The following is a 23,132-nucleotide window of genomic DNA, read 5'->3' as shown; positions in this document are numbered from 1 at the left end:
CCTGATCCTGATTCAGACCCTTAAGAGATGCATACAAGGGATCCTTACATGTTCCCCCAATCAAATCCTTACATGTTCCCCCAATCAAATTTGTACAACACGCTAACATTAGAGACAGGACATTCTCCACCGCTGGACCCTCCATCTGGAACGCCATACCCCCGGACCTCAGACAGGAAACCTGTCTTCTAACTTTTAAAAAGAAACTGAAGACATGGCTATTCTGCCGAGCCTTCCCTGCCAATAGCCCAACAGCCTGATTTAGAATTATCATGCCTCCCTTCCACTCTCCATTGTAAATAGTACTTTATTTATTGTATATAGTAATCTATCTTCGTTCTCCCCCTCTTTTTTTTCCTTCTCCCAGTTAAGGCTACCTTGTTAGAATGTAACTTTCATGCTCCTTCAAATTGTCACTTGTTACATGGTTGGTTATAGTTCTACTTTGTTCGATGTAAACCAAGTTGATTTGATCTGTATCAAGAAAGTCGGTATATAAAAGCCTTAAATAAATAAATTCAATCCCCGTGTGCTCTCATTGCAGGTACAACTCCCAGGAAAAACAGTCACAAAAGATCTTCAACAATTTCTGACTACATTTTCACACAACAGGTTAACCACTAAACTGAGATCACCCCAGGAACTCAATCTGGATTAAGACTGGTTTTTTTTGCTAGCAATGAGTTCAGCTCAAACAACAGCTTCTTCCAGGCTGGGGGGGGGGGGGGGGGGGAACTGTTTTCCCTTCAAACTCCAACCCCCTCTCAAACAATGAGGGCTTGTGGATCAGGAATGTTATTGCTTCGATTAGAAAATGATCGTTTGTGCTCATAGCCTGGCAGCTATTTCTCCTTGGCTCATCTACATAGTACCATAGAGCCTCATACCTGCTTCGCTTATCTACCCTATTGCTCAAGAAAAAGCCAGCGAGCTTCTCGTTTTTGCCGTCTTTCTTTGTTCGTTACGGGTGACAGCTCAAATCAATCATCTTCCATCCATCATCACCCCCTCCTCCGGTTTAAACTCCGTGAACATATGATCTGAATTGCTCACTTGGGATCCGTTTTCTTCTCACAGAAAAATGTAGGACATCACTACAATGCAGCTTTTTATTATTCCATCCTTGGGCCTAGCTCCCAATATATCTTAAAACCTTCTTTGCTCCAGCTTTTGAATCATGTACTGAAGTCTGCGATACGACCAAGTCTTTTTCCCTTTTCTTACCAAGAGCAAGTAATATCTCTGAAAACATCTTTGCCGGGTGCCTAAGCCTAAATTCTGGAATTCCCTTTGTATTATGCCGACTTCATTTCTTGCCAGGTCCTTGGCTCCTCCCCAAACGGACTATAACAGCAGCATCCGAATTCTTTCTTGTCTGACGGTGCAAAGAATCTGGTTTCTAATTCTGCTAGCCGAGGATGCCGGTACCCGTCTGACCTGTTTCATTCCAAAGGTGCCCCCAACTCAATGCCTTCGTCTCTTTGATAATGGAGTTTGCAAGTAAAAGGACTTTTCTGTTATGGGATCTTTTGCCGGTTTTTGTGCCTTTTTCAACTCCAAATCCCACTTCAGGTGGCCTTGCTGAAGAACAGACCGTTTCTGAGGCTGTGGGAAAGTTTTGTACAGGTATCGTTTTTTTTTTGGGAGAAGGGGGTGTGCCTCTGTTATCGCAGTCTTATCCAGACTGAAATGTAGCCCTGCTTTTTTAGATACGTTGTGGGCATGGGAGCAGATTTTCTAGATGCAGTGTTGTGGCAGAGGCTTCTCTAAATTTAGTCAGTTCCTGTTTTTCAGTGCAGACAGATGGTGCACACTCTCTAAGCCTCCAGATTTAATTTGATTTTCAAATTTATATTTCACATTTTACAACAAAAAGTTGAACAAAGCAGATTACAACAATCATCATTAAAATAAAGTAAAAATTACAAAAATTAATCAGAAACAATTTACATAATCATCATCATTTATTTATGACATGCCTTTCCAGCTAAAGTGATTAATTACAAATATTAAAAAAAAAAAAATAACATACTCCATATCCTCAGCACCCATTTTCCCAAATCTGACATTCCTTCTTCTCTACTGATCCTTAAACTCTATCCTACTATCCAAAGAGTACAAGTACTAATGACCAAAGAGCCAAGTTTTTAATGCTCTGCAAAACAGCATATACTCATCAATTTCCTTAAGATAAAAAAACGGTATAAAATATTCCAAAAATAAGGTGCCATACATGTAAAGCATCTATCTCTTGTTCTTGTACCCTGCACGTCCCTAGGAATAGGAAGGAACAAGTAATTGTTTTCCTTAGCTAGAGCTGCGATCTAGCTGGAGTTCATTAGCTGACGTTCTTAGCTTAATATGAAAGCCCTAAACCCCTCAATACCTGAAAAGTCAGAGAAACTATGTTAAATTGTACCTGAGCACTCACAGATAACCAATGCAAAGCACCCAATAGCAGGCTAGCAGTCTCCCACCACCTCCTGCCTATGGTTCATTTCATTTTATTAAAATGAGTATATGCCAACGCATAGCTCAATGCGTGGACTCTCAAACAGCGAAGTTCTGAAAACTTTTAACTCCCGCAAGATCGTCTACAGCAACCCTAACTAAATCGAATTGCAATAGTTAAGATGGCTTAACGCCTTCATTTGCATCACCATTTCAGAGTATGATTTACAAAAGCCTTTAAAAGTGCATTAAACATGGTTTTATGCCCATAAATGGGCTTTCAAACATAGCCCGGGGGAGTTGAGTGCATAAAAGTAGACCAGAAGTGATTTCATGCGTATTTTTGTGTGTAATAGAAAGGGGCGGTCAAAGTGGTGGAGTCAGGGCAGGGATAGCATTTACGAGCACACTTTCAATTTTCATAAAGTATGCACATCAATCTATATGTGCACATTTCTACTTTCTAATGAGTAGATAAGAATGTGTGCATATGTGCTGCACTTGGTTGCTTGGTTGCTTGTGTACCTGCTGATTTTCAAAATGGCTAAGATCTGCGTGCACGTTGTCCATTAAAAATTACCCTTTATATGTCCTCTAGACAAAGCCATTGCTAAAGCTGTTTTAACAAGGTTTATTTTCACATAAGCTTTATTTTCAGCAACTGCCCCAACCTGACTTTCTAAAAACCATCTTAAATCCGAAATAACCCGCAGACTTCTCATTTCTTGGGAAAGAAAATACTGTGCATCAGTCATCATGAAACGCAAAATCTCTACAGGTACCAACTTTCTGCCTGATTCACTAAGGCTTTTCTCCCATGCTATGTCTATGGGAAAATTCCTTGATGAATCAGGCCCTTTAGATTGTAAGCCTTCTGGGACAAGGCAGTTCCTATTGTACCTTAATTGTAACTTGCCCTGAGCACAGGTTTGAAAAGGCAAGTAATAAAATCCAAATCGATATATTATTATTATTTTATTTGATTGATCGCCATCCAGTTTATATATCTCTTCACTCCTAGGGCCTTGATAATAGTACCCAGGGCAAGAGGGTACAATTAAAATCTATAGTATCTGCTTTAGGTCTAGAGCCCCACAGTTCAGTCATATAACAGTGATATTGTCCATATGTTTCTATAGTGGAAAACTTATACGTTTCTTTATTGTAAAGAGTTCCCTGATTCCTAAGATTATCAATTAATTTAGTGGAACATCCAATCTATGCCCTTGGAAAAATATTTAAGAAAACCAGGCATTGAGGTGGGTGGGATTTTAAATACTAAACAGCCCTTCTGACCAGACTAACTTTTGTGTGCCAAATAGTTTAAAAATCTAGCACAGCCACAGATACTCCATTAAAAAAACAAACAAAAAACAAGAAAGTGTAGCTTTTTTAACCAAACCAAAAAAAATAGTTTAGTCAATCTGATACATTATCAGGTCAGTTTTCAAAGAGTTTAAAGTTAAAACACAGCTTTCAAATCATTTTCCTTCAAAGAGGGAATTAATCTAAATATAGTTTGTCAAAAAAGAGTTGACTCCAGAAGTTTGTGTCAGGCTTATAACTTAGCCAGTTAGCACTGATTTCTAGCACTAACCAACTAAGTTTAACCACCCAACCTTGGTCACACAAATTTTGACCAGCTAGATTTAGGGACATTTTCAGCTGAAACCCTAGCATGTTCAGGTGTAAATGCCCTAAAATTAACCTGAACAATTTAGAAGATTATGTCTGGTGCTCAGTGGCTTTTTGAAAGTTAATCTGTATTTTTTAAATCTGCATTTGTTAATTCTTGTAATAAAAACTGTGGTCAAGGTGTGGTCTCACCACCTTGACCATCACCATAACCTGATGTCCTTCAGGCTTTTATAGGGTACATTGGGTTATGAGGGGGGAAGGGGGGAGGTTGACAATGAAGTGTACGGAGCAGCTGGCTGGACTACAGCAAAACTGCCTAAAAGGCCTTTCTTACTTATGTCTATCCCAGCGTTGCTCTTCTCAAAGCCAGGTGAGGGAAGTCTGTTCTCTAGGTAGCCATACTGAGGTGATGTCTCCAGTACGAAGATCAGCTCCTCAGAGTACGTGTCCATGTCAGAAGCATTTAGACAGTCCAAAGTGATGAAAGCTGAAGATCCCTCATCAACTATGAACATTTGTCCTGGAGAAAGGAAACCACATATGTACATAACCAAGAAAGCAGTCAAATTACCTAACACTGTTATCCCATGCACTAGCAGATGAAATTTTGTTATAGCTTCAGCGTTGCCCTGATACTTTTGCTAAGAGCACAGATGGAAAAGGAGCCTCATCACCAGTGACCTTGTTCACTCTTCCTCACCAGTTACATTTTTCCCCAAATCTCTTGATCTTTGGAAGGTACCCTTCCCATCCTCTATGATATTCCGACTTGCCAGCATGTAGTTTTGAAAGGCTTTGAAACTCATGGAGAAAAAAAGATTTCCCCAAGGAAGTTTGTGGCAGATTTCTTTTGTAATACTCAGACAGTAATACCATCCCACCAGACCTAAGACAGGAGCCCAGCCTCCCAACCTTCAGGAAGAGACTCAAGACCTGGCTGTTTAAAAAAGCCTTCCCGGACACCGATTAATTCTATTCAACCAGATCTACCACTTCCACATGTAAAAATGTTATTACTAATGTAAATACCTCTATCTAATGTTATCCTCTCCCTTCTCTTCTCCCAGTTCTATTACCTTGTTATTTGTAACTGCTTCCTTCCACACTAATAGGTTATTCAATTGTTCACTGTACACCCCTGTTATATGTAAACCGGCATGATGTGTTTGCAACACGAATGCCGGTATATAAAAATTTTAAATAAATAAATAAAAATAAATAATACAGTAGTCTTAAATTTATGTGATTACTAACATGCAACTTACAGTCTGTAAGTAAATGTATTAGAAATGTACTTACAGACTGTAAGTTGCATGTTAGTTGTACTAGCAGGAAGTAGTTAAAGCCATGGTTAACAGCATCACAACCTTTCATGAACATGTTACGCCTCAACTGAGTTTCATCGGAGATGCTCATTTTGTTCAAGTTTACAATCAAACCAGGACGATATCTGATAGGCAGCCTTGAATGCAGTAGTGTGGTTGTGTGTCTGGTGGACAGCCCAACTTTAATGCTAGACTAACATCACAAAGGCATTTAAAATAAAAAAAAAAATCTAGGGCTAACTCATCACTTAAGTGGTGAACAGATTCATAAACCTAAAATGTTATGCATTAATAAATGGCAACCTGCCATGGAAATTCTTTGGCAGAGCCATTGCTTTTAATGAAACCATCCATGGCTTCCTACATTTTAATTATTTAAAGCTTTTTTATACCGGTATTAGTGGTCACATCATACCGGTTTACATCAGAACTGCAGGTAGAAAATACATCAAACAGGTACTGGGGATGGGACTATATAGAAAAAAGGAAGAGAAGTAAAGATGTGAATCAGAACCGGTATCAGTTCTGATTCCGGTTCGGATTCACATCACGAAATTTTTATCTTGCAGTCCGATCGGGGTTTTTTTTTTATCGGCTGCACCCGAGCCGATAACCAAAAAATACAGCCAACTCTTTAAAATGAGTTTGTTAGTATCCCCCCACCCTCCGGACCCTCCCCCAAAAATTTTTTAAATACCTGGTGGTCCAGCGGGGGTCCCAGGAGCATTCTCCCGTGCTCAGGCTGTCGGCTGCCAGTAAACAAAATGGGGCGATGGCCCTTTGCCCTTAGCATGTGACAGGGTATCCGTACCATTGGCCGGTCCCTGTCACATGGTAGGAGCAATGGACGGCCGGCGCCATCTTTAAAAATGGCGTGGGCCATCCAGTGCACCTACCATGTGACAGGGGCCGACCAATGGCACCGATAGCCCCTGTCACATGGTAAGAGCAAAGGGCCATGGGCGCCATTTTGATTAGTGGCAGCCGACAGCCTGAGCACGGGAGAATGCTCCTGGGACCCCCGCTGGACCACCAGGTATTTAAAAAATTTTGGGGGGGTGTCCGGAGGGTGGGGGGATACTAACAAACTCATTTTAAAGGGTCAGGTTGTATCCTTTCTTCCAGCCCCCCCCCCCCCATAACGATAAGAAAACCCACTAAATTAATCGTGGGGTTTCCTATCGTTATCGGGGACCCCTCGATATCTGACAATATTGAAAACATTGGATGATATTTTCAATCGTCAGATAAACGATTCACATCCCTAGAGAGAAGTAGCCGAAGGCTGGCAAACAAAAGCTGCTGAACTGTATAAAATAACAGGTAAACAGTGTAAAAAAATAACTATGTACAAAGTTCAGGTAAGGTACTGATGCAGCACAGGGTCTGCAGGCAGGCTACTCGTTAATAGATGACAACTGTATTCCTTAACTCTTCACCACTTTTCTGTAATCACAGATGTGTAACCCTGCCTGTGAGCCGCCAATATGGTTACTGTGAATTACTGCAGCTAAACAGAAGCAAAGGAGCGATGGGAACAATGCAAGGTAATGCAGCAATACTATAACATCGTGTTAGTGCGGCAATTAAGGCTTGCTGCTATTGTAATTATCATAAGCAAATTAAGCTAGTCATAAAAAAAACCCAACAATATTTGGGGGAGGGAGAGGTACACATGATAATAATACTAAAATGAGTTTAATTACTGGCAAAATCATAATAGCCATTTTGAACCAGTTCCTGTAATGGATAACATTAAAAAGTACTTCTGGAAAATGTTTGATTTTTCTTGAGGCTGGCTCATAATCTCCCCCCCCCCCACCCCCACCCACCCATCAAATAGTCTCGTTACACAAATGTTGCTGGCAGACTAGCCAAATATTTCATGTTTAAATTAACTAGATACATTCTAACGGACGTTTCCAATCAAGGTTATAATTGTGTATTTTGTGGACGTGCATGGGGCACACACACTGTTTCCTTGTCTGTACGCCAGCAGATGTTGCATCTCTTGTTCTTGATTACTCAAAATGGTTCTGTAATAGTTCTGCACTAAACAGATTTCCATGCCATCCAAACTGGTTCGTCGGCACATACAAGCCTTTACTTTCAAAAAGAGTTTTTCCCATTCTGTATGTGTGTTTAAAACTAAACTAGGCTCTCTGACATCTTTAGCAATGCTTCCTTCTGAGACATGAAAAAATATTTAGGTTTTAGAATGGAAATTAAGAGTAATAAGATTTTATTTTTTTAATAAATTGTTTTAACATTTCAGATTTAACTCTAATCCGGAGAGGAAGACTTATGCAATTCCAATTTAAGCTATCCATTGCAGCTGCATTTCCAGCCTGACTTGCATTGAATAGATAACCACATTGGTCATATATATATATATATACAACAATAAGGGTAAAACAGGTATTACATTGATAATTAGCACATAATATTACCTGTAGAATTTTTTAATATATAATTTAATAAATATATTTATTTATTTATTTATTTAAAAGCTTTTATATACCGATGTTCATGTACTGGTACATATCACGTCGGTTTACATAGAACCAAAGTTGGAAATTACATCGAACAATCGAACATTTTATCAAACAAGAGGGTACAAATAACAGGTCTAACATCATGAGAAATTACAGCTAATGCTGAGAACTTATAGAGCTGAAGACGATTTAGGATTAAAATTAACATTATTATTACAAATAATAAATAAATAAACAACAATCAACAAAGTCGGAATTACAACCGACTTAATAAACATGGGTGAAGATTGAAGTATATACAGGTATACTCTGTGCCATCTGCATTGTACAGAGGCATTGTACAAGACTTACCAATGCTCATGGAAGGAGGCTGGTTGTTAATAGGTAAGACTGTGATGTTTAGGTCATAAACTGGAAGGCTGAGATGAAGTGGTACTGGAGGAGGGAGGGGTCCATCGTAACAGCAGCCGTCCATTGTGCCTGCTTCTCCATCTGAGACGATCAACGTCAAGGAATCCATGACAGGACTGTGGCCTATTTCACCTCCTATGGAAAATGATAAGGGGGAGAGTAAGGAGTGAATAAGCAGGTTACAGATGAGTGGGGGCCACCTAGGGTCATTGAGGATTTAGGTTCATGCTGGAATTCCTGACTGTGCCAATAGGTTCCTGGATCTGATTCCAAAATCCCTAGACTGAAAAAAAAAAAAAAATTTCAGGGAGGAAAGGAAATTAGGTAACTGGACCTTTCCAACAAGGAACGCTGGTGCTTAAGCAGCGACAGTGAAGATTCATCTAGCACAGGGCTTCTCAAACCTTTATCCAACGTGACCCCATTTTAGGGCTTGAAAATTCACAGGACTCCGGGGGACGGCAAAAAACAAATTAGCGGGGGGTGCAGTCCCTCTCCCCGCATTCCAGCGGACCTCCTCCCCTCCAGCTGATCCCCTCTTACATCCCTCATCTCCTCTCTCTCTCACCCCCCTCTAACTCTCTTTGCATCTCCCAGCTGATTCTCTTGCCCCATCTCCTCTTTTTCACACCTCCCCATCTTCCGATCCTTTTCTCAGCCCCAGTTCCTCTCTTATTCCCCCTTTCTCAGCTTCCACTGCCAACCCCTCTCCAGCCGATCCAACCCTTAAACCCCCCCCTCCCTTGCATCAGATTCATCCCGTCAGACGTTCCTCTGGCCAGGCCCTACAGCATTTTCCTCTGCTGCCCCGGGGTCAAACGTGGATGAGAACTGCTGGGAAGAGAGGGTTAAGCTAATGGCAGGCAACATTTTTTTTTTCCTTGGCTAGGTTCAGTGGCGGGCGGGTGGGTGAAGGGCGTGAAGCACAGTGGCAACCTCCACCAGGCGGGCGCATCTAGCCTTCTCCTCCTCCTCCTCCCAGTGCTGGTCCCCAAGCCCAGCAGGCACTCTGGCAGCATTAGGAATGAAAATTGTTCAGCACCAGACCCGTGAGCCAGGCCAAGCTCGCAGGCTCCTCAGCAGCCTGATTCCTCCTCATGCAGGGCTCACCGCTGAAAGTCACGGAAGGGTGGGGGCCCGCCGGAGGGCCAGTGAGCATGTGCTGGTTCACAGGCCCCCTGCTGCCTTCCACTACTACTGCTGCTGCTGCTGCTGGCACCTGACCCACCCCTCGGGAAGCCCTGATAGAATCTAAAGCATCTTTACATGAAACTTTTTATTTTTTTTTAATTATTCCAGGGGAGGGTGGGGGGGGGGGGGGAGAGGTTTGACAGTAAAAAAAAAATGCAAATGCTTCTGAAAGCAATGTAGAAAGTAAAGTAGCATTCGTTTACATCGTAAACTACATACTGAAACTACCTTTGCAATCTCGTGCGCAACAGATATCCAAAAGATGGTTATTACTTACATCTGACAGATCCTTCACAAGTCTACGCAACTTTTTTTTTTTTTTTTTTTTTTAACAAGAGCTGAGAAATGCCAACTGGCTCATACTAGTGAATTTAGTAACACTTGTCTGTACATCTTGTATTATGAATTACTGAAAGAGAGATATGTTCATGTTATTAAGGAGCATTTTGTTTAATTTTATAAATATGGATGTGAGCAAGCAGACAGAGAATGGTGAGAGAGGGGAGAAAGATTCCAATGCATATCAGCTTGATTTTCATTTTAGCTCTAGTGTAGCCTCTTTGGGTCTTACTCTTAGCTCTCCTTCCTTATTTCAGAATTATTATGTATTTATTACCCCCAGCTTGATATTTCTCACCTTCCCATCCAAGGAACCTCAAGGCAAGCTACAAGTATAATGGATAATGAAGTTTAAAAAAAACAGATTCACACTTTTTTGGTCCTTTGCAGATTATCTAAAATTCTGCTGCCGGGCTATTAACAGGAACGCACATATGCGAAAACATCACCCCAGTTTTGCAAATGTTACATTGGCTCCCAATTTCATTTTGGATACGATATAAGCTTGCCATTACTATTCGTACCCTCATTCATAATATTTCTTCACCGTGGATTGCAGCAATACTAAAAATTCACACTCCGTCCAGAACTTTACGCTCCTCCAGTCAGTGCCTGCTACATACTCCCTCTCCTCAGACGGTCCATATTGAAGAGACTAGGGAACGTGCGTTCTCCAATGCCGGCCCTCTTTTATAGAACGCCCTCCCAAAAGAGATAAGAACAACCGCAGAACCAAAGTTTTTCCAGAAAGCTCTTGAAACCCATTTATTTCAAAAGGCATTTTCCATCTGAGCACTATAAAGTCGTCTATATTGACAATAGTTGGGTCTTCTAGCGCAGTCAATGGCTGTGATTTTGTTAGATTTTTGTCATTGTTGACTGATTCTTAAGTAATTTTATTATGTGTGTTTTCTTGTATCCCGCCCTGAATGTAGGAAGGGCGGATAATAAATATTTTAAAATACCGGTAAATAAATACATAAATAAATAATGTGCTACCCTCCCCGTCCCAGTTAAATCCAGTCTTAAATACCAGCCATAATCAAAGCTATTTCTAAGGAAGCATCAGCAATGACAACAGTATAATAACCATGCAACAAAGCAGTTCTGCGGTATAACAACACTGTTTAGTCTGAGGTTACCAGTATGGCTGTATGACATCAGTCCCTGAGTCACATCGTGCTGGGAGAATTTATCCACCATGGTCCCTCCTTTCTGAAGGACGCCATACACTGGAGCACGGGCAACCATGTACATCAGCTTTGTGTCATCACTGTCCGCATCGGTGGCGTAAACGTTTTCTGCGGTGATGGTGACATATCCTCCTTCGGCACACTCCAGACCCGACTGTAATCCTGCTCTCAGCTCTGGAGCTTCATCATTAACTGGCAAAATCTAAAATAAATAAATAAATAAAGACTTCCTAAACGAGGAAGGCACTTTTGATGTATAACAGCAAGAAAAAAATGAAGCAGATTAAGTAATTGCCTGGCACCAAGCAGGTATGAACGGTAGCTATGTCCTGATCTGCATTTCTCTCCTGTACACTAAACAACGCTTCTCTTTGTTCCAACATCTGCAAAGAACTGAGGACGTTTTTAATCAACTTTAATGTACTCATGGATTAGATGTGAATTGTGAGCTGTAGTTGGGGGCAGGGAGTGAAGTTGATTGGACGGAAGGGGGAGATGATTGCAGGAGAGAAGGGAACAAGAAGGAGCAGCGAGAAGGGATCAAAGACAGCGGAGACAGGGAATAGATTAGAAAGGAGAAAGGGAAGACTTCTTAAGGGAGGGAGAGGGCAGAAAATAGAAATGGAGGAGAACGACAGAGGAGCAAGGGACAAGAGATTGGATGGAAGGAAGGAAAGTAGGAGGTAAAAAAATGCATAAAATGTAAAAGAAATCCAAAAAGAGGGAGAAAGTATTGATTTAGGAAAAAAAGAAAAAAAATGGCTTGGAAAAGGGGGCAAGAATACATCCAAATACACAACAAAGTTTATAAAACTATTTATTTTGAGCTCAGTTCCCAACCATCATTTTGGGCCTTCACTTGACAAATAACTCCACATACTCAGGTTTTGCCAAATATCAAATCTTGAACAATAGATTATTTGTAGTTGGGTGGGGGGTGGGGGGGGGGAGAGAAGGAGATGAATTTATTTGGAGCTACCAAAAACATTTGGCACGGCCAAAAAAATAAAGAAAAATTGGAGGCAAGCCAGGAGGGGGCTGTCCCATAGACGTCCCACTACTGCGGTGCCCGACCTGGCCCTCCCAGGGTTATGGACGTGCTTCTGAGTTATACTTCAGGGACACTAAGGAGGCAATTTCATTACATCGCACCGGCAAACGTACGTTAGCCCACAAATATGCACATTAGTTACTTTGGTTTTCAATTTGAAAATTATCCCATCAATTCTTCCCCTACCCACTGACACCTGCTAAAATGTGCACAGAATCTTTTCTTGAAGATTTACGCGCAGACTTTTGGAAATCCAAAAGTATATGTAAGCAACCCTTGGTTTCCTTACCAAGTAGTGAGCCAAATTTGTGGGGAGGAACGTTGAGAAGAGTGAACAGAGGTTGGAGCCTGAGCTCCCCCATGAGGGAGGAAGAAAGGGTGTGCTCCAGCAGTATATAAACTTCTGCCACCATCTTAGGGAGTGGATTTTAGCTGTGGATTCTTAGTTGGATTTTTCCCTGAGTGTGCAGTCCCACCTTTGATGATTTTCCTGGGAATAAGGACTCCGAAGATGTTCTTCACGGAAGCCTGGACAAAGAGAGTTGGCGCAGAGCGCCTTGCCACATTTTCCTTGAAGATTCTTTAGTTAGCGAGAAGGACGTTTTTCCACCCTTCTTCTCTCCTATAGAGTTTCCCTTTAATGGGTAATGTTTTTGTCAACTGAGAACCCAAGGGCCCTGTGTCTCAGTAATATTTCGTATTTGTAGGAGTGGTATCTTTTATCCAGAAAGATCATGAAGAGTAGCTGAGTTATTGGGTAGCAGTGGATTCCCATCCAAGCTTGAGAGGAAGAGTTGAAGGTATTATTCAAGAGTATTTTCTTCTGTTGACCCAAGTGGCCTACACTCGGGAGAAGAATGCCAATTTGGGGCTTCCAGAAGGAGATCTATGAGATTTAAGAAGAATGCAGGAAATGAGGAGAATTGGGACTTGTATTCTGATAGGTAATTGGAAATACATTCTAACCATTCCTCAGTGGGGAGAAGATTAAGATAAATTGGGATTTGGAAAAAGGTCTACACTTTCTTCAATCTGAGATACTAAAAAGGAGAAGGAGATACATTATAAAGGAATTGGATTCTTCAAATTCAAACTTTTGCTAGAAAAGTAAGGTCACAAATTTATTCTTTTCTTTCAACCTGTAAAATTATTTGGAGTTAACATCAAAAGAGCTATAAACCACACGTTTTCATCCATCCAATCAACTATCAGTAAAGAAGTTGGAAACCACTTTGCTTCTTAGTCTGATTATTGCTCCTAAAGACTATGGAGATTATCAGTCCTGTTTTCAGGGACTGGGAATAAAAGGACTGTGGTATTTTATGCTTCCCCCTCCACTGGGAGCCCTGGACCTCTCAGAAGTTAAGCTATCCTGGCTACTGGCTCCTTCCAAAGGCTGGCAAGAGACATGGTTTGCATCAGTCAGTTCTCCCTCCAGATGAGTCACTTCTTTTCTGGAAGCCATGCTTGCCAAAATGTTTATCTGTTATCTAGTATCTCTGCAGAGAGCATGAGAGGAAGGGGGTGCACAGGGACTTTTATAAGACAGCTCACTTCCCAGGGACTATTGCTTGCACTCATGTGGGCTTGGTTCTTTCAAAGAACCACAAAGCCATCTACCAGATCTAGAAGCATTTTTATAGACTGAGCATTCATGTCTACTCTGACCATGCCTTGCTGGCGATAGAGGTGGAGAAAATTTTTTTTCCTGATCCCTGCCACAGGCATAGCCCCCTTTATGGATACTTCTATTTAGGACCTGGGAGGAGGACATTTTCTAATTGCCTTGGAAGAGCCTGTGTTATTTTTGTGCAGGGGGAGTTGGAGGGAGGGTCAAGGAATCCTTTTCACTTCGATTCAGTTAACACTGGGGGATTTCAAGGCTGTGGGTCCGCTAAAAATTAACACCTAGTCTAAGGCAGGTGTTAGCTTTTGGCTTTATCAGACCCATGGTACACAGCGGATTGAAGTCAGCATACCTCGCTCTTTACCATGAACCTGGTAAAAGCTTTATTTGCATAAGATGCTCTCTCATTTACATTTCAGTATGCATTAATTTTAACATGTACATATTAATGTGTTTGGGGACCATGTTAACATACACTGTAAGGCCAAGGAAGATAACTTTCAAACAAATGCTGTAGTGGCATACACGTATGTATATGGCTGTGAGCAGATCTACACAAGTATTTTGTAATCCATGCTTATAATACATGTGCATTTTATAAAATATGCGTTATCTCTATCCAGTAACATACAAACCTGTACAAGCTTACATGCAAATACATGCAATGCACTAAAACCGTGTATATCAATGCAGTGAATGCGCATACATTTCCTATCTATTTAAAAAAATACACGCATATATTTTACATGCAAAATTATAGTAGGACTTACACAATTCTGATTTATGCACGTAAGTCAGAATTTTAAAAACATGCGCGCATAAATAAAATTAACCAGTTTACCAATTAGTCCACCAGTTTTCCCAGTCATTCTCCATATCATCAAGACCTTTCTGGTTCTTCAGCCTGAACTCCCCCCAGTTCAACGAGACCTTTGACCCAGTCAGCGCTACACAATAAATGTTTAGTATCACTCACGCCAGATGATTAGCAGGTGTAAAACTACATGAGTAACTTAGTAAATGTACGCACACGGCTTTTAAAATAGCAACTTACGTGCAAAAGTGTTGTTATTAAGCATGTATATGTATGTGCATGTATATGTATGTGCATGTGAAGGGGAAGGTGAAAATCCATGCGTATTTTCAACTTGTATAAAATACAGAATGCGCAATATGATATGGGTATATGCTACTTTTTATGCATGTAACGTTTTGAAAGTTCACTCCTTATTGCACAGCATGCGGTGTTTATCACTTGCACAATGGCCTTAATGTGCATTGCTTTTCATTATTGCACAGGCTCCATACATTAACATTCATTGCTTCTCATTACTGCATATCATTATTGCATAGGCTCCATACAGTAACATGCATTGCTTCTCATTATTGCACAGGCTCCATACATTAACATTCATTGCTTCTCATTACTACATATCATTATTGCATAGGCTTCATACAGTAACATGCATTGCTTCTCATTACTACATATAATTATTCCATAGATGCCATACAGTAACATGCATTGCTTCTCATTATTGCACAGGCTCCATACATTAACGTGCATTGCTTTTCATTATTGCATATCATTATTCCATAGATGCCATACAGTAACATGCAATGCATATCATTATTGCATAGGCTCCATACAGTAACATGCATTGCTTCTCATTATTGCACAGGCTCCATACATTAAAGTGCATTGCTTCTCATTACTACATATCATTATTGCACAGGCTCCATACAGTAACATGCATTGCTTCTCATTATTGTACAGGCTCCATACATTAACGTGCATTGCTTCTCATTACTACATATCATTATTGCATAGGCTCCATACAGTAACATGCATTGCTTCTCATTATTGCACAGGCTCCATACATTAACATTCATTGCTTCTCATTACTACATATCATTATTGCATAGGCTCCATACAGTAACATGCATTGCTTCTCATTATTGCACAGACTCCATACATTAACGTGCATTGCTTTTCATTATTCCATAGATGCCATACAGTAACGTGCATTGCTTCTCATTATTGCATATATTTTTTTTCCCTTAGTTTATATCCCAACCCCATGTACCTAGTCAGGTCACTGCAGCAAGAGTTCTTCAAGCAGTGGCCAGGCTTCAGGGCTCCGGGTCCAACCATTGAGTAATGGCCATGATTCACAGCCCCCCCCCCCCCCATTCAACCCTTCCCCAACCCCAGGGACTGTGAACACTGGGCCCCATAATTTTGCATTTAAACTAGTACTTATCCATACCAGCTATCACTCGATGCTGAAAATTTAGAGGTCAGATAAATAAGACTTTATTGTTCAAAATGTTTTCTGCTCTAATAGAGGTGGTTTTACTCTTAGAAGACACGATTAGAGCAAGAAGATAAAAGCAGAGCATTTTCAGTTCATAATAGAGGAAGATGAGTTTAAAGAAGGAGCTAGAACAATTTATTTTTTTTTTTTGTAACAATGATTGTGATAGCCTGCAAACAATTATTTGGGCTGCAGCCAATCTTTTAAAAAGGGATGCAACACAAAAAACCTCCTTCCCTCTGAAAAACATTGAGAAAAGCTCTTATGATTGCAACACAATTCTAGCTGTATGACTGATACTCTCTACGTTCTTTTTCGACACATTAACAGGAGCAGATTAAATATAAATCTAGCAGCATCTGATAAAGAAGTACTTGCACTTCATGACGTTTGCTCCGATGGCACGTGATTAATACTTTCTAATTACAGCAGATTACAGAGTCTCTCATTACCTGCACTGCTAACACTCCATCTGCAGTGTTCAGTCCATCTGTTGCTGAAAACATAACGACGTCGTCAAACGTTTCTGAATCATCATGCTGATACCTTTAAAATAAAAAAAAAAATAAAAAAACCATGCAGAAAAGATATCAAGGACAGAGTTTGCCTTTCATTGTGTTGGTTACTGCTTCCATCGTAAGCAGGGCTACTCTAAGGGGGAATAAATGTCACCACATGTGGAGTACAATACAGAATGAATGTAGACATTTTGCATCAATCTGCAGATCATTTTTTTGGTATCCACTCTCTCTCTCTCTCTGGTTGTGCTCTGTGACAAGGTGTGCAGCAGGATATAGATTTGTACGAACGAGGCATGACCTGTGGAGTGAACCCTTTTCCTACAGTCCCCTGGGACTGATCTGAGACCACCATCTCAATTCACATAGGCCATGTTTTCTTTTGTTTTGGTTTTTTAATAGGTCCTTACTGACTTACGATGGATTTGGATCGCTGACTTAGCAATGAAAGGTTCTGTAACTCTGTGTGTGTACTGGGCCAATTACCTGTGCAAAAAGTTGCTTTGAAAATGTCGGCTATAGTCTGCATGTATGAGTAAATGTAGATTTTAGCCCTATATGCATAGTTATAAAATTACCCTCTCTATAAGGCTTATATGGTTTTAAAATAAACAAACAAACTAATAAATAAATACATAAATCCAAACATCAGAGTGTGGTTAACATAGTAGCACAGTAGGTGTCAACAGTTAAGGACCATTTGGCCCACCTAGATTTCAGTAAGATCTTTAAGAACATAAGAACATAAGAAATTGCCATGCTGGGTCAGACCAAGGGTCCAAAAAAACACACCGGAAACCGGTCCAATATTGCAGCAGCAACCAAGAAAAAAAGAACCGGTAAACACCACGGATTCTTAATTCTTTATTTAGTATCTGGATAGCCCGACTCTGGCCGAGTTTCACTCAAAAGAGCTGCATCAGGGGCTAATAAAAACACATATAAAACATGTATAAACATATAAATACATATAAAACCATTTAAAACATTTAAGACATTTGAAGCCATATATACCAACAAGAACTGAAATAATAATAAATAATACATAAAAAATAATAAAGACATACTGTATTATAACCATATACTTAAAAACACAAAAACATTTATAAACAATAGATTACTTATATGAATTAAATCTATAAAAAATGTGATTAAGCAGTCAAAATAACCCAAGAGTAACAAAAAAATTGAGTACCTATGGCACAGGATGCCCAGATACCGCATCCAGTAGATGGACTTCACTGTGTATACTAAAAATCAAAATTGAACAGAATAATGAATATGTATTTTTAATAAAAAGGCTACAAGTGTGATCATGGCTCACTTATGCCTTGCCAACGATGACTATTTATTACATAAATTTATTACATAACACTTCCACACATACACAGGCTCTGTCATGCTCACCGATTTCTTCTCACACACACACACACACACACACACACACACACAGTCTATGTTACATTCACTGGCTCTCTCCCTTCCACACACATACAGGCTGTGCCACACTCACTGGCTCTCTCTTCCCCTCCCACCCACTGGTTCTGTCACACTCACTGGCTCTCTCTCCCTCTGACACACACATACAGGCTGTGCCACACTCACTGGCTCTTTCTTCCCCTCCCACCCACTGGTTCTGTCACACTCACTGGCTCTCTCTCCCTCTGACACACACATACAGGCTGTACCACACTCACTGGCTCTTTCTTCCCCTCCCACCCACTGGTTCTGTCCCACTCACTGGCTCTCTCTCCCTCTGACACACACATACAGGCTGTGCCACACTCACTGGCTCTTTCTTCCCCTCCCACCCACTGGTTCTGTCCCACTCACTGGCTCTCTCTCCCTCTAACACACACATACAGGCTGTGCCACACTCACTGGCTCTTTCTTCCCCTCCCACCCACTGGTTCTGTCACACTCACTGGCTCTCTCTCTCTTCCACACACATACAGGCTGTGCCACACTCACTGGCTCTCTCTTCCCCTCCCACCCACTGGTTCTGTCACACTCACTGGCTCTCTCTCCCTCTGACACACACATACAGGCTGTGCCACACTCACTGGCTCTCCATTCCCCTCCCACCCACTGGTTCTGTCACACTCACTGGCTCTCTCTCCCTCTGACACACACATACGGGCTGTGCCACACTCACTGGCTCTTTCTTCCCCTCCCACCCACTGGTTCTGTCCCACTCACTGGCTCTCTCTCCCTCTGACACACACATACAGGCTGTGCCACACTCACTGGCTCTTTCTTCCCCTCCCACCCACTGGTTCTGTCACACTCACTGGCTCTCTCTCCCTCTGACACACACATACAGGCTGTGCCACACTCACTGGCTCTTTCTTCCCCTCCCACTCACTGGTTCTGTCACACTCACTGGCTCTCTCTCCCTCTGACACACACATACAGGCTGTGCCACACTCACTGGCTCTTTCTTCCCCTCCCACTCACTGGTTCTGTCACACTCACTGGCTCTCTCTCCCTCTGACACACACATACAGGCTGTGCCACACTCACTGGCTCTTTCTTCCCCTCCCACCCACTGGTTCTGTCACACTCACTGGCTCTCTCTCCCTCTGACACACACATGCTCTCTCACACTCCGACCTTCATTTTTAGGCTGCTAAAGGCCCCACTTGCACTGCGGGAGGGAAGGGGTCAGTGGCCCCACGGGGGTCTTTACTTGCACTGTGGGTGGGCAGTGACTTTGGCCCCTCTGGGACATTACCTGCAGCATGGGAGGGAGGGAAGGTATCGGCAGTCCCGCTGGGCTTTTACTTGAGCCGTGGGAGGGAAGTTGCCAGTGGCGCTGTTGGGCCTTTGCACCGCGGGTGGAAGGGGAAGTGTTAGCAGCCCTGCTGGGACTCCTTGCCTCGGGCAGGAGGGACCCTGTTAATGAGCCCCATGCCTGTGCTGTTTGCTAAAGCAGGGAGAGAGGGCACGCACGGGCCACTTCCCGGCGAGAGTGTAGCGCCACAGTCAGCGCCTTCACCTAAGTTAGGCGATACGGACGCCAATGCAGCTGCTGTGATAGACTGGGAGGTTAAAATTCGGACAATTTCCAGACATTTTAGCCCTCCATCTGGCTTCCAGGCACTGCCTTTAAATGCCAGCGTGGCCAGGGAAATTCCAGACATCTGGCAACCCCAAGGGAGAGGTTACGGTATGGGGAGAAATTCTTCCATGCACGAAACAAAAGTGGAATCTAGGGGCGATCTTACTGATGATCGTAAGGCGGCCTAAGAGGTGGCAAGAGCCAGAAAGATGCTGGAGTGAATCAGGAGAGGAATGGTTAAGTGAAAAAAAAGGAGGTGGTCATTGGCCCTGCATAAGTCCCTGGTGAGCAATGTTCCCTCAAATTTTTGAAAGACTGTGGCACAAAAATGTTCTTTTTCTGCCACTTTTTATAAGCCAACTTCAAATTTGTGCACCGCGAGCTGGTAAAAGCAAATAACGTGGGTATTTCTTGTGCGCACTATGTTTTGCCATGTGCGCCAGGTTCTCACCCCGTGGTGCACGCGCACAGACACGGAGGTCTGTGCTCAGGAGGGAACAGTGCAGGTGAGCTCAGGAGGGAACAGTGCAGGTGAGCTCAGGAGGGAACAGTGCAGGTGAGAGCTGATTTGGAATACCCTGTACAGTTCTGTAGACCGCACTTTCAAAAGGATACAAATCGGATGGATTTGCTCCAGAAAGGGGTAATCAGTCTTCATTGTAGTATAGTGCATGGAGGCAGACTAAGATCTAAACATGTACACCCTAAAGGAAAGGTAGGATAGGGTGATATCATAGACATATTTAAATGCATCCAAGGTATCAAGGAATAGGAGGTGGGTCTCTTTCAACAGAAAGGAGGTCCTGGAACAAGGGGTCAAGGGATGAAGGTGAAAGGGGTTAGACTCAGGAATAATCTAAAGAAATATTTTTACAGTAAGGGTGGAGGATGCATGGGACAGCCTCCAGTGGAGGTGGTGAAGACATGGACAGTATCTGAATTCAAGAAAGCATGGCCTAAGCACAGGGGATCTCTGAGGGAATAGAAAGGATTGTAGATCCGAGTAGTTGGTGTGGGTGGGCAGACTAACTGGGCCGTACAGCCTTTTTCTGCCATCACGTTTCTATGTTAGCCTGCCTTGCTTTGCTCTTAAATGCCATGCAGTAACACCTCTGCCTTTACAGGGAGGCTCAGTGAATTATATCTAGACATAGGAAAAGTAATTTTCAAAAGGTATTGCTTTGGGTAAAACAGTGCTTTACTTACAGAAAAGGCCTTTTATAAAATTATCCATCGAACATTCAGGTAAACTTACGTGCACGCATCATTGCATGTTTATCTGGCTGAGGAGAGGTGAGGCTGGCAAGGGGTTTCCACGGACACGCAAACTTTTGTGTTTTCAAAAGTATGCAAATAAAAGTTCCCCAAACTTTTCTGCACACGTAGTAGCAGGTGAACAGGTACCATTTGGTGGGATCATTTTTCAAAGCCAGCTTATGTGCATAAATTCCCTTTGAATGTTGATGTAAGTTGTGTGTGTATTTTCTGTCTGATTTCTGTGGGCTGTACTTCTCAGATTTCTTTATTCAGAAACAATCACCAGAGGGTCAATATTCAAAACTGGTCATGTAAGTAAGGTTGTGAGCTGGTCACAACCTATCCGGCTAAGGTACGACGCATATTTGGCGGCACAGCTACGCCGCTGAACGTGCACGGATAACTGAGCGCTTAAGCCGTATAAGTCTAACCGGCTACGCTCAGACCTTCTCTATGGCACGACTAGCTTAGCCGTACAACCTATGTGGCTAAGTCTGCAAATCGGCAATTAGCCGCATAAATTGTACGGCTGACTCGCTCCGCCCCCTGACCCGCCCATTACACGCCCACTTTTTATGCGGCTAACCTTTTAGTCGTACAAGGGACTTATTCTGCTAAGCGATGGCCGCTGAACCCGGGCACATATTCAACGACCGCTGCTTAAGCCACACAAGTCCTACTTATCCGGCTAAATAGCGCTGAGCGTGCTTTGAATATTGACCTCCAGCCTATTCAGTTTTTGTGTGGATCAGCAATTTAATATTTTGTCCAGAAATTCTCAAAGCGCATCTTCAGAACAAAATGATATTCTGTTTTATTTTCAGCTGCTCACTGTGTTTTGCTGGGAGAGGAAGGGGCAGAAAGGAAACAGCAACCCAAAAAAAAAAAAATCTCCCCAGGTCACATTTTTTAATATCCTGGCTAATTTAAATTGGTTTACCTGACATTAAAAGAATTTAACTCCTGCAGGGTGAACGTCTCGCCTTCCAGCATGACCGCTCCATGTACTTCAATGTTGCCATGATGAGGACGTTTCTTCAGCTGAATGCGGAGGTCATCCCTCTTTGAGTCTGCGTCTGTCACTATTAGATTCTCCCTAGTGATGTATGAACTCGCACCTTCCTCCGTTTTTAAGGGACTTGTGAAAATCTAGAACAGGGATGAGTTCTTAACACGGAGCGTCATTATTCAGAGACGACCAATTAAAACAATTCCGCCTAATTTAGATGGGATATTCAGCGGCACGGTCGCGCCACTGAATACACCTGGATAGCTTAAAGTTAGCCGGATAAGTTTATCTGGCTAACTCCTCAATAGCAGATACAACTTAGCCAGTTAACTTAGGCTGGGATGTTCCATTCTCGCAGAGAATGGAGAATCCCGGCGGTAACGGGGGGCGGGGAGGTGAAAGGGGGGTTGCGGGCCTGCGAAAGCCGGCAGCGATCGCGCCACTGCGGATAAAACCAGACTCCATTCTCAGTAGACAAGAAACCCCATCCCAGAACTTAGAATACAGCCCCCATTTCAACTTCTACATCTCATGAGTTTAGGAACCAGTTTTAAACTGCAAAAAGATAATATTTGCATTCATTCAGAATGCCAGGCAAAATAACAGAAATTACTGCAAGACAAATCCTACCCCTTATGATGATTAAAATCCCTCCGGACCCCTATTTGCACTAATGCTGTAGTTGAAAGTCATTAAGAAGACATATTGTACCAGCAGATAATTAGGCTAGTTGATAAATACCTCAGGTGCTTCATCATTCACAGGCATCACAGTGATGTTAAAGAGAAGTTCATTCACCACTCCTCCCTGCTGGTCGCTGACAGAAAATTCAAACTGTACCAACAGCGGGTCAGGACCTATTTCTCCCTGAGGGGGCATGTATGCCACTTTCCGATGGGATATGGCATGCTGGGAGATTAAAAAAAAAGAAAAATCAGACCATACAATTTTTTTCCCGAGTTATGAGTTAAATAGCTTCATCATCAGATGTGACAGTGTATTCGCGAGAATAACAAAACATCCATTACAGACATTTGACATTGTAATCATCAAATCTGCTTGATTTATGGCTAAAACGATAGCAAAACTGCACACAACAGTACTACACTATAATTACACTTACTCGGAATTTTGTAGGACACAGGAAGTTGCCCGAGTAATCCTGAAAACTTGGAACTTAAACATTCCGTAGCCTAATGAAGGTATTATCTATAACTGACTGCTGATTATGAGTTTTGTTGACTAACGTGA

At 42.1% G+C, this 23,132-nt stretch overlaps 1 protein-coding gene across 1 annotated transcript in view; it reads right to left on the bottom strand.

The window, feature by feature from the left end:
• LOC115099706 (FRAS1-related extracellular matrix protein 1-like) overlaps positions 1–23,132 on the bottom strand; it is a 145,033-nt gene that overhangs the window by 87,873 nt on the left and 34,028 nt on the right. The window contains 6 exon segments of the mRNA XM_029617443.1: positions 4,424–4,609; positions 8,261–8,455; positions 10,993–11,245; positions 16,489–16,582; positions 21,813–22,021; positions 22,623–22,790. Coding sequence (XP_029473303.1) covers positions 4,424–4,609; positions 8,261–8,455; positions 10,993–11,245; positions 16,489–16,582; positions 21,813–22,021; positions 22,623–22,790 — 1,105 coding nt within the window.

This window comes from Rhinatrema bivittatum, chromosome 10 (assembly GCF_901001135.1).
Source record: "Rhinatrema bivittatum chromosome 10, aRhiBiv1.1, whole genome shotgun sequence".
NCBI classification, from domain to species: domain Eukaryota; kingdom Metazoa; phylum Chordata; class Amphibia; order Gymnophiona; family Rhinatrematidae; genus Rhinatrema; species Rhinatrema bivittatum.
Note: the sequence above shows the minus strand (reverse complement) of the source record. Positions and strands in the feature narration are given on the sequence as shown.